Source organism: Prionailurus viverrinus, chromosome E1 (genome assembly GCF_022837055.1).
Source record: "Prionailurus viverrinus isolate Anna chromosome E1, UM_Priviv_1.0, whole genome shotgun sequence".
Taxonomy (NCBI): Eukaryota; Metazoa; Chordata; class Mammalia; order Carnivora; family Felidae; genus Prionailurus; species Prionailurus viverrinus.
Genome location: NC_062574.1, coordinates 2,758,927 through 2,774,008, shown reverse-complemented (window position 1 = coordinate 2,774,008; position 15,082 = coordinate 2,758,927). Strand labels below are relative to the sequence as shown.

The following is a 15,082-nucleotide window of genomic DNA, read 5'->3' as shown; positions in this document are numbered from 1 at the left end:
TTTGAGTGGTTGATTGGGGTCCTGCCCCACTCACGAAGGCATTAACCAGGGTGGCCACATCCCCTGAGCCTGTAAAGAGGCTTTGTCATGGGTTATGTCCAGATAAACCCGTTGTAAGTTTAAAATGTCCTAAGTCGAAAATGCATGTAATACACCTACCAAACATCATAACATAGCCTAGCCTACCTCACATGTGCTCAGAACACTTACATTAGTCTATGGTTGGGCAAAATTATCTAACACAAAGCCTATTTTATAATAGTGTTGAGTAGGTCACGTGATTTATTTATGTTTTTTATTTTATTTTTTTTATTTATGTTTTTATTTTAGAGAGAGAGTGTAGGGGAGAGGGGGCAGAGGGAGAGAAAGAGAGACTCTTAAGCAGGCTCCACGCAGAGCGTGGAGCTTGGCACGGAGCTCAATCCCACGACCCTGGGACCATGACCCGAGGTGAAATGGAGAGTTGGACTGCCGCTCAACAGACTGAACCACCCAGGTGCCTCTCATGTGATTTTCTGAATACTATACTGAAAGTAAAAAACAGCATGATGTAAGTGTATCAGTGGTTTACCCTTGTGATCCAGTGGCTGACTGGGAGCTGAGGCTTCCTGCCACAGCCCTGCATCAGGAGAGAGGTATCGTACAGTATATTACTAGCCCAGAAAGATCAAAATTCAGAGTATGACTTCTACTGAATGCCTATTGCTTTTGCACCATCATAAATTTAAAAAAATGTAAGTCAAACCAGAAGTGGGGACCATATGCGTTGACATTTTGGACTGGATAAACCCTTGTTAGGGGCAAAGGGGCTGTCCTGCGTTTTGTCCTGGCCGCCACTCACTAGCTGCTGATAGCACATCCCCACCCCCCAGCCCCAGGGGTGACAGTCAAAACTGTCTCCAGACCTTGCCACACGACCCCTAGGGGTAAAATCGCCCCCGACTGAGACCCACTGTGCCGAGGAAGGCCGACCTGCTGCGGGTCCCAGGGGCTCCGATAACCAGCCCCCCTCCTCCCGGCTTCCACCCTCCTCCCGGCTTCGCTAAGCACACAGAATATTCAAGCTGCGGAGCCTCCGGAGGAGGGGCTTATGCAGATGAGCGGCGGGCTTGGCTGGGAGGCGGGCGGCTTTATGCAGATGAGGGGGCGGTGCCTGCATGTTGATTATCCGGGCCCGCTGCCGACGCTACTGGGAGCCTAGCGGTCCCGCTGCGGTTTGGGCTGGGGTGGCATCTCTCTTACACCGCCACCCCTCGTCCCTAGGTCCCCATCCTCCGAGGACCGCCCTCGACCTTTACCCTCACCCATTTCCCCCTCCTCCCCGCACCAGGGCCCCCGTATCTGAGTATCTGCACTCGTGCCGCCCCCCGCGTCTCTCCCCTCCCGCCGCAAACCCCGCGACCTCCAGCAGCCCGCCCCCGTGGGCCCGATCCCGCCCCGCGGCTCCCGCCGCAGCCTCCTCCGCCTTCCCGCTCTCCCAGGGCTCGCGCCACTACACCCCCCGGCCGTCCGCGCGCGGGCTTCCCTGTTCCCTCCTCCTCCCGCCCCCTCGGAGCCCCCTCCCCCGCCTGGGCCAGCAGACATGCAGGTGTCTATCGCTTGTACCGAGCAGAACCTTCGCAGCCGGAGCAGTGAGGACCGTCTGTGTGGACCCCGGCCGGGCCCCGGGGGCGGTAACGGCGGGCCGGTCGGCGGGGGGCATGGGAATCCTCCAGGGGGAGGAGGGTCGGTCCCTAAGGCCCGGGCCGCACTGGTGCCCCGACCCCCAGCGCCCGCGGGGGCCCTCCGAGAGAGCACCGGCCGAGGCACTGGCATGAAATACAGGTATGGGGGTGGCCGAGCAGCCCACCCCATCTGCTCCCCTTTCCGGACCCCTGAGGTTTCCTGGGATGCCTCCAGGACCCGTCAATCTTCGCTAAGAAGATCCCAGTTCACTCCACCTCTTCTTCCCTTCACCGGGGCTCTCCCTTACTCGGTCCCTCTCTCTTTGTCTTCGTCGATCCCCTGAGTAGGAGAAAACCAACTTTACCAAGGCTGACCGGTCCTGTCAGAGCCAAGGGATGCCCCTGAACTCCCCTCCATACCCCCCAGGAAGTCCAGGGATGCACGGATCTCCAGGCTGGGCCCCCTCTGGGATGGAGTGTCCTTGGGTCCGTGTCCTGGGAAGAGGGGGGAAGGAAACGGCTTCTCACTCTGGCCTGCTCAGGATGCCTGACCCAGATACTACCCCCCTTCCCTGCCCCAAGGGCTGGGTCTCCTGCCACCTTCCTTGGTGGGGAGGGGAGTGGGGCTCTTGGAAGCATGGGGCACATCTCAACCCCTTGCTGAGGGACAGGGGCTTGGTGGAGAAGGTGGACTGAATCATAACCGACTTTCTCGGAGTCCCACTGAGCTCTCAGAACTTGCATTAGGGCAGAAGGGAGGGGCTCCCGCCTGGGAGTGAGCAGAGGTCACTGATCTGACCTGACTTTGTCACTTGAGCAATCTGATCTCCTCCATGTGTTGGCTTTGAGTGAGGCGGCCTTGGGAGGATGGGGCTCTCTGGTTCAGAGACAAAACTCCACAAGCCAACAGCAGTGGAGGGAGGAAGAGACAGAGCTGGCCTTTCCTGTCATAGTCCACTCAGGTGGTCCCAGCTGCGTTTTGGGGGGCCATCAGCCTAGCCTGTCCAAGGACCCTTGCCTGCCTGAGTGCCTGAACTTGACTTGGTTTACCCCCTTCCACCTCAGTGTCTGCCCTGTGGTATAGCACCCTCTATCGAAAGGTCTGATTTCACCAACTGACCACAATCAGCCTGTCACATTCCTCCCAGCCTTGAACTCCACACATCCCAGAGATGCCTGGAACGCAGACAAGACCCCAGCAGAAGAAATACAAACCGGGCAGCACACCTCCCATGTGCTAGGAGGGACAGGGGCACTGGACATCGGCTCCAGGGTCATTTATTTGTTCACTTAGGCTTTGGCCATAGCACTGCCCATTGCGGTAGGCCCACTGGATCTAGTTCCTTTGGACTGAGATACCCTGAGGGCTTCTGATTCTGGAAGGAGAGGAGCTGGGGGCTGAGAATATATGCCCTTAATGGAGGCTCCACCCCTTCCTGCCACTTCTGTATCCTGCAGGAACCTGGGAAAGTCTGGTCTTCGAGTATCCTGTCTTGGCCTAGGTGAGTTCGAAAGAAGAGGAATGAAGGGAGGGGGCCTTCGTGGCTTGCCTCCCACCTGACTTCTCTCTTGCAGGCACCTGGGTCACATTTGGTTCTCAAATCTCGGATGAGGTATCAGTGATGGGACCTGGAAGCAGGGCCAGGGGCTGTGAGGGAGCCAGAAAAGAGGGATGTGGACGTGGAGAGCAGTCTGGACAACAAACAGGGAGAATGGTGGACCTGAGGCTGGGGACGGGGGGAGGATGTGGAGGCCAGGGCTGAGCTGCCGTGGGCGGGAGTGCAGTGAGGGGGGTCCCTGAGGGCCAGTGGTTGGTCTTCATCTCTTTCTCTCACCTCCCTAGACAGCAGAGGACGTGCTGACAGTAGCCTATGAGCATGGTGTAAACCTGTTTGACACGGCTGAAGTGTACGCAGCGGGAAAGTAAGGACTGGGGTGAAAAAGCCAAGTTACCCTTGAAAGGCTAAGAGAACCTCGGGGCTTCTTGTTTTCCCTCTGGGGGACCTTGGGAATTCTGTAACCGCGAACTTCCAACCTTTCAGCCAAGGGGCCCCCAAAGCACTATGGGAATTGTAGTCCCAACAACTTCATCTTCAGCTTAGAGGGCGAAGGGTGTCCTGTGCAATAAAACTGAAATAAAACCAACACCTATATCCTGGGCATCCGTTATATGCAACGATTTGAGGATTACAAAGCTGAATTTTCAAACATGCCAGGCCACGCGTCACATACCCATGGCTTCACGCTGGGAGTAGCTAAACCCTAGATGAGCTCCCTCACCAACCCCCCCCCCCCCATCCCCTTGGCCTCTTCTCCATGTGGCTAACTCTTCAGCTTATCTTCAAGACTTGGCCCAAATGTTAGCTCCTCTGAGAAGCCATTGTCCAGCTCCCCAAACTGGTCACCACTCACCTCAGGTCCCAAAGCCCTTTATACTGCCCTCTGATGCACAATCTGTCAATTACTGGTTTATGTAGCCATATTTGCTGCCCAACTGGGAGGCTCCTCCTTCCGTGAAATTTGTCTTCCTCTTCCTCATGTCACCTCCGTAGCTACGCAGAGCCTAGCACAGAGCAGTCACTGCTTGTGGGATGACAACACACCCTCCTAAGGCTCACGGTTGAAATGGTTAAACCCAAGACACAGGGAGATACGCAAGGTTAAATAACAGGAAAACTAAAGTAATAGTCCGCCGAGACCGTTTAAGACTTGTCACGTGTTGGTTAGCTCCTAATTAAGTGCCAAACAATTGGGTCAATAAAAGTTATGGAAAGTGACAAGAAGGGCCGACCGTAGAGTGTGGCAATCAGAGAACACTTTCAATAAAAGGAAGCGGAATCCAAGCTGAGCCTTGGATGCTGTGGGGGATTTTGCAGAGGATCGAAGAAGGGAGAGGGCAATGCAGATGATTGGAACCAGACCAGATGATGCGGTGTCTCCGCCCGCCCCCCACGTTACTACTCTGTTCTCTCATCGTCTTATTCTATCCCTTTGGAACAGAACTTGGTACACAGTTGATGTACAACTGATATTTGTGGTGTGAATGAAACCTAAAGGACTATACCCCTCCTTCTGGGAGCCCCTCTTATTTTGTCCAGGATGGTCTGACAGCCTAATGGGCTCCTGGCTTATGGTCCACTTTACGAGAGAGGAAATCCATTGAAGGGAAAGGTCGGGAGGAGGGGAAGGAACTGACCCACGCTGGCGGGATCAGTGCTTCTGCATTGTCTCTCTTCTAGGGCTGAAAGAACCCTAGGCAACATCCTCAAGAGCAAAGGATGGAGGTGAGACCGTGTTTTGAGGGGTCGCTGGGGAAATGATCATCCAACATCCCTTCTCTTGCTTCTCTCTTTCGCTTTTTCCAGGAGATCAAGCTATGTCGTCACCACCAAGATTTTTTGGGGAGGACAGTAAGTGGCCACCACACTCTATGTGGGGAGATCTACAGAGAATGCGTGCAGGTGCATGGGAGAGGTGTGGGTAGGGCTGCCACCCCAGGTCTGCGTCCTGCCCGTGAGGACCCACGCCGTCCCAGTTTCTCATGGCACCAGGCCAGCCCCGGTCCCCTATCTTTGTCACACCTCATCTTTGACTTATCTTTTTCTGCAGGGCAGAGACCGAGCGAGGCCTGAGCCGCAAACACATCATTGAGGGTGAGAGTTAGGGGCTGGGAATCTGCCCGGGCTGGGTACAGAAGCCAGAGGAGTTGGGAACGTCTTCCGAGACTCTGAGTTGGAGGCTTTGAGTAGGGGAGTGGGGAGCTAGGTGGCCACGGCAAGGGGGTGATGTCTAACTCCTTCGGGGAAACTGAGGCTGAAGTGCTTACCTTCCTCTCCCCACCCCTCCCCCAGGCCTGCAAGGATCCCTGGAGCGCCTCCAGTTGGGATACGTGGACATCGTCTTTGCCAACCGCTCAGACCCCAATAGTCCCATGGAGGGTAAAACCAGCACCCCAGCCCTGACGGTCCCCCAAAGCAGCACTTCCTCAAACTCTCAGCAGGAAGCCAGCCCCTGCTCAGGAGGCCTCCCAATCTGCACAGTGGAGGCTCAGACCCCAGGTCTTAGATGGGGAGGAAGGTGAAGTGCAGTTACCAACCTCTCTGATTACACAGAGACGCCTGGGGTCTCGGTGGGGTAGGCAGAGGGCTACAGATATGGAGTCCTGGATGCCAGGGGTCTGACAGTGAGATGCCCTCTCTCCCGTGTGCCTAGAGATCGTGCGGGCCATGACCTATGTCATTGACCAGGGCCTTGCCCTGTACTGGGGGACATCCCGATGGGGAGCTGCAGAAATCATGGTGAGCGTGCCGCCCCGCTTACCCCCTCCCCCCGTCCCACGACTGGTTCCCACCTTTCACGCGGCTGCTCCAAACCCCACTCCACCGGGGGAGGGGGAGTGGAAACCCAGGGAAAAGAGTGCTCTGATCTCCATCTCTTCCCCACCCCAACCCAGGAGGCCTACTCCATGGCCAGACAGTTCAATCTGATCCCTCCAGTGTGTGAGCAAGCGGAGCACCGTCTGTTTCAGAGAGAGAAGGTGCAGGTGCAACTGCCAGAGCTCTACCACAAGATCGGTTCGCAGCCCCCCATCCCTGCCTGTCCCTTGGCCTAACCGTCACCTAGATCCCTTTCCCCACATCCAGTCGTCTTCCTCCTAGGTGTTGGCTCAGTCACCCTGTCCCCTTTGGCCTGTGGCCTCATCACGAGCAAGTATGATGGGCGAGTCCCAGATACCTGCAGGGCCATCAAGGTGAGATCTGGGGGCTCAGGACGGCAGGACTGGGCTATCTGGGCCACTCTGGGTGGTGGGGGAGTGGCCTTTTGCCCATTGTCCCTGGCCCCCAGGGCTACCAGTGGCTCAAGGACAAAGCGCAGAGTGAGGACGGCAAGAAGCAACAAGCCAAAGTCATGGACCTTCTTCCCATCGCCCACCAGCTGGGCTGCACTGTGGCACAGCTTGCTATCGGTGAGACACTGCCAGCCCTGGACCCCGCCGGGCCTCACCTCATGCCGGGAAACCCCCAAACCCAAGACTGGTTTGTCCCTAAGGAGGACCCTCTTCCCCAGAGACACTTCTGAGGTGTGTACGCCCGCTGTTCTCCATCAGTTCTCTTTCTTATCTCCTCTGGCCCCAGCGTGGTGTCTCCGCAGCGAGGGTGTCAGCTCAGTCTTGCTGGGGGTGTCAAGTGCAGAGCAGCTGATAGAACACCTGGGAGCCGTACAGGTGAGCCGGGGACTCAGAAGCGGAGCCCTTCTCTGTCCCCTTCCCCAACAGTCAGGGAGGGCCTCGCTGTCCAACCCGTTATGGGCCTGGGAGCTCAACCACTACAGAGGCCCCACTTTGCAGAGGAGAGGCCCCAGAGGGACACAGGGCGAGGCAGGGGCGCGGCTGAGACTCTCTTCTCGCCACCTGGCCCCGCTGTGCTGCTCCTCTGGCCCTCGAACCGAACCGTACGCCCTTCAGCGCCCTCTCCACCACTGCCTCCCTACAGGTGCTGAGCCAGCTGACGCCGCAGACGGTGACGGAGATCGACGGGCTTCTGGGGAACAAACCGCATTCCAAGAAATAGTCCGTCGAGGGACGCAGGCACCCACCGCGGGGCCGCCGCCCCCGCCGACGAGCGCCTCCCCGCAGCCGCCCCCCTCCCGCCCCGGATCCCTCCACGCCGCGGCCGGCCGGAACCGGGAGGCCCCGCCCACTAATGAGGCCCGCCCACTAACGAGTCCCGGCTTCGAGTAGCGCTGCGCATGAACAAAGCCATATCCTTCCGCGGCGGGGCTCGCCAGGGCAAGTAGTGCGCCGCCGCCCGCTGCGTCCTTCTAGGCCTTCCTGCTGACCCCGGGCATGAGTTACCGAGCCATCCCCTCTCTGCCACTTGGTCTCGCTCCCTTCTCTCTTCTCCTAGTCGCCGCCGAGGCCCGGGGGAGGGGGAGACACAAAAACAGGGCAGATCCCGGAGAGATGCAAATTACCTCAAATGTGGCCCTTCATATGTCATCAAGGGGTAATAACCTAATAAGAAGTGAGTTGTGATGTCATCTTGGACAAAGGAAATGGGGCTGTGACCGTATCTGGTACAAAGGCAGCCAGGCTGGTCCTGGCGGGAAGGAAATGATCATCTTTGAGGACGCTGCCTCCCAGCAGAAGATTGGGGGTGGGGGTGGGAGGAGGCTCAAAATTAGCACCAGTGTCAGTACTTTGCTCTTGCCGAGAGGGGGTCTGGTGGGAAATACTGTGACATAGCACTGACGCAGATCAAAGGAAATTCGATGGCAGATGTATACATATAGCATGTGCTGGCGAAAGTGGTTGGGGGGGCCTCTCCGAAAAGTTGGGCTGTGCTTTTCGGGGCGAGGGGGACATAGTGACAGCCTTTAGGTCACACAAAGACGTGGGGCTGACATAAAAATGTCCGGGGGTAGACTTTTGAGCCTTGAGCAGGATTTCCTACCCGGCAGTGGAGGCCTGCAGTCCTCCTTCTGGCAATAATCTTAAAGCAATAATGATGGCCCCTCATCTGTAAGACTTCCCAGGGAACTTGTAAATAAAATCTCGGCTTGATCCCCGCTCACGGTGTCTGAAATTGCAAGGGGTCTCAGTCTCCGATATCAGGCCTTCACCTAGCTCCCTGCCTTTAGAAACTCCAATATTAGCTTTCTCTCCACTGACCGAGACGTCACGTTGCTAGTCACTTCCAGTCACTGCCCTCACCGGGGACCCAGGCCCCGACACCCCAGGCCCCAGTTTCCTTCCTTCCTTCAGTCTCTGCATGCCTCAGAACCCACCCAGCCTTCTGGCTTCATCGTTCGGTCGCAGCTCCCTCTGACACCCATGCCTTTGTGTTTAAAGCTAACATTAGCCACACCTCTTGTATATCTCATTTCCCTTTTCCTGATACGCACATGTGTGCCAAGGAACTACCTGGGTGGTTTTCTTGTGGCTGAACGGCAGGGGTTCCTCTGAGGTTGAAGGTGTGGGATTTGGTGAAGAAACGGTGCAGTGGAAACCGGTCTATGGTTGAGATGATGCCGAGAAAGGGAGGGAAGGAGGCATCATAAAGGAAAAGAGAAAACCGGTGAAAGATCAGTGAAAGAGGGTGGCAGAAGAGCAAAGACTCAGATGGGATTATGTCAGACACTACCCCTTAATCTCCCCCCCCCCACCCCCGCCCCCAGGACTCTGATTTCCCTGGGACACAAAGTGGGCGGAAAGTTCCGCAGATCACAAGACAGGGGAAGAGGATGAGCTTTGCCTGCCTTAAAATACAACCTCACCATCTCCTCTCTACCCATCCTCGCCCCTTCCTGATCCTGAAGCGGAGGGAGCAGAGTAAAACCCATTTCCAAAAAGAGAAGAGTCAGCAGCCTCCCCTTTGCTGGCTAGCAACCAACCGGATCCACTAATGAATACTTACATCCACGCCTAACATCTCCCACTCATTTTGGAAGGCTGACGGAAACAAGGAGGTAAACCGTATGACTAAACCGTGATGATTATTTATTCTGTAACAAACACGCAAGGATTTCTAAATTCAAAATAGTATTCTCTTTAAATGGTTACCTCGGAGGATTATCCATTTACTTTAATAATGTCTCCCCCAACCCTTGGTCAAAACGTTAAAAAAAAAAAACAGAAAAAAACCCTGTTAGGAATTCCCTCCAGAGGCTGTCTGTAAAGCGGTCATAAGAAATCCTCCTTTGTAGTCACACCTCATTTACTGTATTCATCACGCACCTTGTTCACTAATTTAACAAGTATTTATTTATCGAGTCCCACCGTGGTATGGCACAGGGATACAGCAGTAAACAAAATCAGACCCTGAGCAGCCTGAGCAGCCTGCATGGAGTTTACAGATGGGAGAGGCGAACCAGGCACCCCCCTCCAAAAACACAAATTTCTGTTGGTCAAAGTCCAGAGGCAAGCATGTGGTGTTACCTGAGGCTACAGTGGTATTTGACGAGGTGAGGAGGCTTTACGGGGCGCTGGAGGAGGAGTGCGGGTTACTCACATGAAAGTAAGAGGGTTAGGGGAATAGAAGCTTTCCGGCAGAAAGGAACATGCATGCCAAAGGTCAAAGCTAGAGGGTCTAGGGGCACCTGGGTGGCGCAGTCGGTTAAGCATCCGACTTCAGCCAGGTCACGATCTCGCGGTCCGTGAGTTCGAGCCCCGCGTCGGGCTCTGGGCTGATGGCTCAGAGCCTGGAGCCTGTTTCCGATTCTGTGTCTCCCTCTCTCTCTGCCCCTCCCCCGTTCATGCTCTGTCTCTCTCTGTCCCAAAAATAAATAAATGTTGAAAAAAAAAAAAATTTAAAAAAAAAAAAAAAAAAAAAAAAAGCTAGAGGGTCTAAAGAGAATGGAAGCCAGCTGAGAGACATGGGTGGGTTCAGGGCATACAGGACCTCATAGGGCACTTTGGAATATTCTTTTCATCCAAAGGGCAATAGGAAACCCTATCAGTTATCCATTGACACACACAATTCACCCCCAAAATTAGCTTGGCTGTTTTCTCTGTTTTCACCTGGGCTCACTCACGTGGCTGGATCCAGCTGGCAGGTCCGCTGAGTGGGGAGATCAGATGGCTATTGGCTGGAACTCCTCGGTTCTCCACGCGGCCTCCTCTGCTGGTAAATTCCCTTACATAACAGACTCAGGGCAGCGCGAGGGGATGAAGGCAGAGGCTCAAGGCCTCTGAAGGACCACGACATCACTTCTGCCATGTTCTGTCGGTCAAAGTGAGTCACAAGGTGAGCCCAGATTCAAGGGCTAGGGGAACAGACTCCCGTTCCTGCCGGGAGAAGCAGCAGAGTCACGTGACTTAGGAACGTGAGGCCACTAAGTTATCACGACATTAAAAGGTTTTGAGAAGGAATGGAAGTGGTGCGTGGTTAGGACCTGGTTGGGCTTGAGATCTGGGAAGGTCACTGTAAGCCATGTAGGGAGAAGCCTGGAGAAGGCCAGAATGGCTGTGGACAGACTGGCCAAGAGGCTCCTCCCAGGGTCTGAGCAAGAGACGAGGGCAGCTGGGACTGCTGCGGTGTTCTATAGGCGGGGAAAAAGTAGGTGGGTCAGGGAGACATTTAGGAGGCAAGACTAACAGGGCTATAGGGCTTGCTGAGAAGTTGCCAAAGGAAGGTGAAAGGAAGTGGGTGGGGTCAAGGAAGACACCTGGGTTCCTGGAGCTGGGTAAAGAAAGAGGTGGGAAACACTGGAAGACGTGCTGATTTGGACAAGGAAAGCACCACTTTGGGTTTTTGAAGACAAATGAGAAAGGAAAGGTCTGGGAGCTTAGAGTCTAAGGCTTTGGCTATCAAACACTTCGGAATCATTTATATAATCACATCTGCCCGAAATGGTCACGTCATGATCTCACTGCTCGTGGGTTGAAGCCCCGTGTTGGGCTCTGTGCTGACAGCTTGGAGCCCGGAGCCTGCTTCGGATTCTTTGTCTCCCTCTCTCTCTGCCCTTCCCCTGCTCATGCCCTGTCTCTCTCTCTCTCAAATATAAAACATTAAAAAAATTAAAAAAAAAAAAAAGCAGCTCTACATTGCCTGTCAAAACTAGCAAATGTCATGGGAGTATAGCAGCCCCCCCCCCCCAACACCTGTATTGACCAAAAGAGATGGGTGTTGACGATGTTGGGTATTGAGAAGCCAACACAACATAGGCTGGGGACACGGGATAAAAATAGCTAACACATGGTGTTTCCTGTGGGCCAGGCCGGCTTCTAAGCACCTTACATATACAAATTCATCACTATTATTATCCACATCTTACAGACGAGGAGAGCAATCAGCCCAGAGACGTTAAGTAACTTGCTCAAAGTGTCACAACTCCTAAGTGCTGCAAGGTAGGATCTGAACTCAAGCCAGCTGGCCTTAGCGTCTGTGCTAGTACCTTCCAAGCAAAACCTGAACGGTAGGGCCAGGAGGCAGCTGGGGTGGGTGTGGTCCCAGGAGGGAATGTGGGCTGTGTTATGTCTTGTTTACCTGTGGGGGGAAGTCAGACCCCTGAGTCAGAACTCATGCTGGGCTGCTTTGCTGAAACCATCACGGTGTGTGGGTGTCCAGGCCTGGCTCCTCAGGAAGGAAAGGATTCCCAGCATTCCTAGGAGGAAGGCCATCCATGGTCCCGGCATCTAGGTGCCTCCTTAAGTTGAGATGTCAGCTGAGAGGTGAGCAGTTTGAAGAGAATGAGTTTGGGAGGCTAGCCTTACAAGAACGCAGGCAGGACGTGCATAATAAAGTGAGTTGAGGGCGGCATCCGTGCAGATTGCCCAGGAGCCCCCTAAAGACTGGGCAGAATGGGCAGTGTCATGGACTTAGGCAGGAAGCCCGGGTGGGGTTGTGAACGAGCCTGAGCAACTGAACCAACAGGCCCAGCGCGGGCAGCAGAGACCGGGGCAGCGCCCCGGGCCAGCGGCTGAGGGCCTGCGCCGCAAGGGGCCTAGAGATCTGCACACAGAATTGAGGGGGCGCTGGCTTAGTGTTGGGGGACGAAGGAAGGCACGGGGAGAGCGGGCTGGTGTGCCTCCCGCCGGCCCAGTCCCCGCGCCACCCGGGGCGTCACCTACCTACCCCGCTCGGCCGTCACCTGCATTCCCGGCTTCCGGCCTCCACCGCCCCCACGCGTGCCGCAGCGGGGAGCGACCCAACCACCGGGGTGACGCCTCGAGGGGCGGGGTGTCGCTATTAAAACCGGCGAGAGGCCGCGGCGCCCGCCCCAGGAGTCGACCCAGGCCACTAGGAGGGCCTGTTCGTCCAGCCCACGGAGCCGGCCGAGCCTGCGAAGCCCTCGAGTCCGCGGCGGACACCATGCAGCTCCTGGCGAGGGTGCCGTCCCTTCCGGAGCGGGGCGAGCTGGACTGCAGCATCTGCTACCGGCCCTTCAACCTCGCGGGCCGCGCGCCCCGCCGCCTGCCCGGCACGGCGCGCGCCCGCTGCGGCCACACGCTCTGCACCGCGTGCCTGCGCGAGCTGGCGGCGCGCGGCGACGGCGGCGTGGTGCGCCTGCGCCGCGTCGTCACGTGCCCCTTCTGCCGCGCGCCCACGCCGCTGCCGCGCGGCGGGGCCGCGGAGGTCGCGGTGGACCCCGACTTGTGGTCGCGGCTGGAGGAAAGGGCACGGGCCGAGCGCAAGCCGGACGAGGCGGGCGGGCCGGTGCGGGGAGGCGGCGACGCCGACGACGAGGAGGAGAGCGAGGAGGGGACGGGACCCAGGAGCGCGGGCTGGCGCGCGCTCCGGCGGCTGTGGCATCGGGTGCTGGCGCCCGCGCGCCGCTGGCGGCGTCCGCTGCCTAGCAACGGTGAGGGGCCGCCTGAGTGTGTGTGTGTGGCGGGGGGGGGGGGGGGGGGGGTGGCTGCGGGGAGGGGGTTGCGCCCGGGTTCGTAGGGCCTCGGCCGCGTCCCCCTGCCACCACTGACCCTCCGTCTGTCCCCCCTAGTGCTGTACTGCCCGGAGATTAAGGACCTGGCCCGCATGACCCGCTGCACGCTGTAGCGGCGGAGCCTGGAAGCTGCGGCAGAAGAAAGGTGGGAGCTGCATTCTCGGGACACGCTCTAGAGCGGGGATGGGGGGATGCCAAGGCTACCCCCGTCCCCCTTCCCGGGGCTGAGCCCAGCGCAGGAGGGACCGCATCGAGGCGTGTGGACGCCGAGCTGGGAGGCTTGTAGCAAATCGCCCCTCTCTCTGCGGACTGCGCCCGCCTCGCTCCCGGGAAGGTGGAAACAAAATCTACATCCCCGGGGGAAGGAGACATTGTTTCCTTAGCTGTGACTTTGGCTTTTGTCCAGGGAAGCGTGGAGGCACAGTAGGTCCTATTTTAGCGATTCTGTGTCCAGTGGTTGAAAAAAAATGTTTTTTAATGTTTATTATTTATTTTTGAGAGAGGGACACACAGACACAGCATGAGCAGGAGAGAGGCAGAGAAATAGGGAGACACAGCATCCGAAGCAGGCTCCAGGCTCTGAGCTGTCATCACAGAGCCCGACGCCGGGTTCCAACCCAAGAACCGGCCTGAGCCGCAGTTGGAGGCGCTCAACCTGAAGTTGGTCACTTAACTGCTGGAGCCACCCAGGTGCCCCATGGGGTTGAAAAAAAAATTTTTTAAAGACATAATGGAAGAGGGGAGGCCGGTTTTTGTGTGCTGTTAATAATCCCGCTTCTCTGGCACCTTAGAAAGCTGAGAAAAATAAGACGTATTGGTCCCCCCCCCCCCCCCCCCCCCCCCCCCACCCAGTGCTGGTATGCCTGTCTCCCCATTCCCAGTGGTGTGTTGGTAAAATTATTGAGATGCCTGTCTGCCTTGCTTCATTTCACAATCTGCCTTCAACCAGTTAGGGCAGGTATCAGAAGGTCCAGAGGGCGTTTTTTATCTGAGGCACCTAATTAGGGCCTATCAAGGGTAGGAGAGCCATTTGGTGAAGGCATCACATTTTAATCTTGTGATATTATCTGTCATTGTCACAGTCACAGGGAAAACACGGTCGCTACTGAAAAAATAAAAAAGATGCTCATCACAGAATTTTAAGCTAGTGCCCCATAATTGGACAGCTTCTATCCTATGCCGGGATTCTATTTTAAAATCCTGTAAGTTACGTTAGGAGAGTATAATTATAGTTTAGAAACAGCAGCATCAGTGGCATTACAAAATCTCAGGATCCCCACTTCAGACTCTTGAGTTGTGTTTGTTTTTTTTTTCTTTTTTAACATTTATTTATTTTTGAGACAGAGAGAGACAGAGCATGAATGGGGGAGGGTCAGAGAGAGAGGGAGACACAGAATCCGAAACAGGTTCCAAGCTCTGAGCTGTCAGCACAGAGCCCAACACGGGGCTTGAACTCACGGACTGCGAGATCATGACCTGAGCCGAAGTCAGACGCTCAATTGACTGAGCCACCCAGGTGCCCCAAGACTCTTGAGGTTTTTTTTTTTGTTTTTGTTTTGTTTTGTTTTCCAACGTTTATTTATTTTTGGGACAGAGAGAGACAGAGCATGAATGGGCAAGGGTCAGAGAGAGAGGGAGACACAGAATCGGAAACAGGCTCCAGGCTCTGAGCCATCAGCCCAGAGCCCGACGCGGGGCTCGAACTCACGGACCGCGAGACCGTGACCTGGCTGAAGTCGGACGCCTAACCGACTGCGCCACCCAGGCGCCCCAGACTCTTGAGTTTTAACAAGAATCCTAGGTGATCTGTACGCATAGAAACATTTAAGAACGGCGGTCCACATCCTAGACTTGCGAGGCTATCACCATCTGCGGTGGAGTATTGAAAACAGTTGGGATAAGCGATCTGCATTTTATTGGAGGTCGTAAAGGGACTTTCTGTTGCTGAAGAAATCTTTCACGTGCGCACTTATGTTGCACTTTTCCTGAGTTAAAAATGTGAATTTATGAAATATCAAACCTCAGTTTTTATAACC

At 55.9% G+C, this 15,082-nt stretch overlaps 2 protein-coding genes and 1 long non-coding RNA gene across 6 annotated transcripts; 2 read left to right on the top strand and 1 right to left on the bottom strand.

The window, feature by feature from the left end:
• The first annotated feature begins 910 nt into the window (after positions 1-910).
• KCNAB3 (potassium voltage-gated channel subfamily A regulatory beta subunit 3) lies at positions 911-8,215 on the top strand. Of its 3 annotated transcripts, none has more exons than XM_047832992.1 (14): positions 911-1,824; positions 3,123-3,166; positions 3,240-3,277; positions 3,508-3,587; positions 4,904-4,948; positions 5,030-5,074; positions 5,274-5,317; positions 5,516-5,602; positions 5,877-5,962; positions 6,118-6,201; positions 6,323-6,414; positions 6,510-6,630; positions 6,800-6,888; positions 7,157-8,215. In XM_047832992.1, exons 1-13 carry the CDS (start codon positions 1,583-1,585, stop codon positions 6,863-6,865), a joined length of 1,074 nt encoding a protein of 357 aa, XP_047688948.1. In that variant the 5' UTR covers positions 911-1,582; the 3' UTR covers positions 6,866-6,888; positions 7,157-8,215. The 3 variants fall into 3 exon arrangements, with proteins under 3 accessions (XP_047688948.1, XP_047688947.1, XP_047688949.1); XM_047832991.1 differs by having other exon boundaries at positions 6,118-6,238; XM_047832993.1 differs by having other exon boundaries at positions 1,731-1,824; positions 2,813-3,166; positions 6,118-6,238.
• A 1,797-nt stretch (positions 8,216-10,012) lies between these two features.
• LOC125151666 (uncharacterized) lies at positions 10,013-12,365 on the bottom strand. Of its 2 annotated transcripts, none has more exons than XR_007146903.1 (3): positions 12,235-12,365; positions 11,651-11,828; positions 10,013-10,449 (listed from the first exon to the last, which is right to left on the bottom strand). It is a non-coding gene; the product is annotated as an uncharacterized LOC125151666 (long non-coding RNA). The 2 variants fall into 2 exon arrangements; XR_007146904.1 differs by having other exon boundaries at positions 10,013-10,384.
• A 110-nt stretch (positions 12,366-12,475) lies between these two features.
• On the top strand, positions 12,476-13,624 carry RNF227 (ring finger protein 227). The gene is made up of 2 exons (XM_047832995.1): positions 12,476-12,965; positions 13,104-13,624. Exons 1-2 carry the CDS (start codon positions 12,476-12,478, stop codon positions 13,157-13,159), a joined length of 546 nt encoding a protein of 181 aa, XP_047688951.1. The 3' UTR covers positions 13,160-13,624.
• The last annotated feature ends 1,458 nt before the right edge of the window (positions 13,625-15,082 follow it).

Coding starts and splice junctions, on each gene's coding strand:
- KCNAB3 (XM_047832991.1), top strand. CDS start 1,583: ATGCAGGTGTCTATCGCTTGTACCGAGCAGAACCTTCGCAGCCGGAGC. Junction 6,415..6,509: donor ATACCTGCAGGGCCATCAAG/GTGAGATCTGGG, acceptor CCTGGCCCCCAG/GGCTACCAGTGGCTCAAGGA. Junction 6,889..7,156: donor AACACCTGGGAGCCGTACAG/GTGAGCCGGGGA, acceptor GCCTCCCTACAG/GTGCTGAGCCAGCTGACGCC.
- RNF227 (XM_047832995.1), top strand. CDS start 12,476: ATGCAGCTCCTGGCGAGGGTGCCGTCCCTTCCGGAGCGGGGCGAGCTG. Junction 12,966..13,103: donor GCGTCCGCTGCCTAGCAACG/GTGAGGGGCCGC, acceptor TGTCCCCCCTAG/TGCTGTACTGCCCGGAGATT.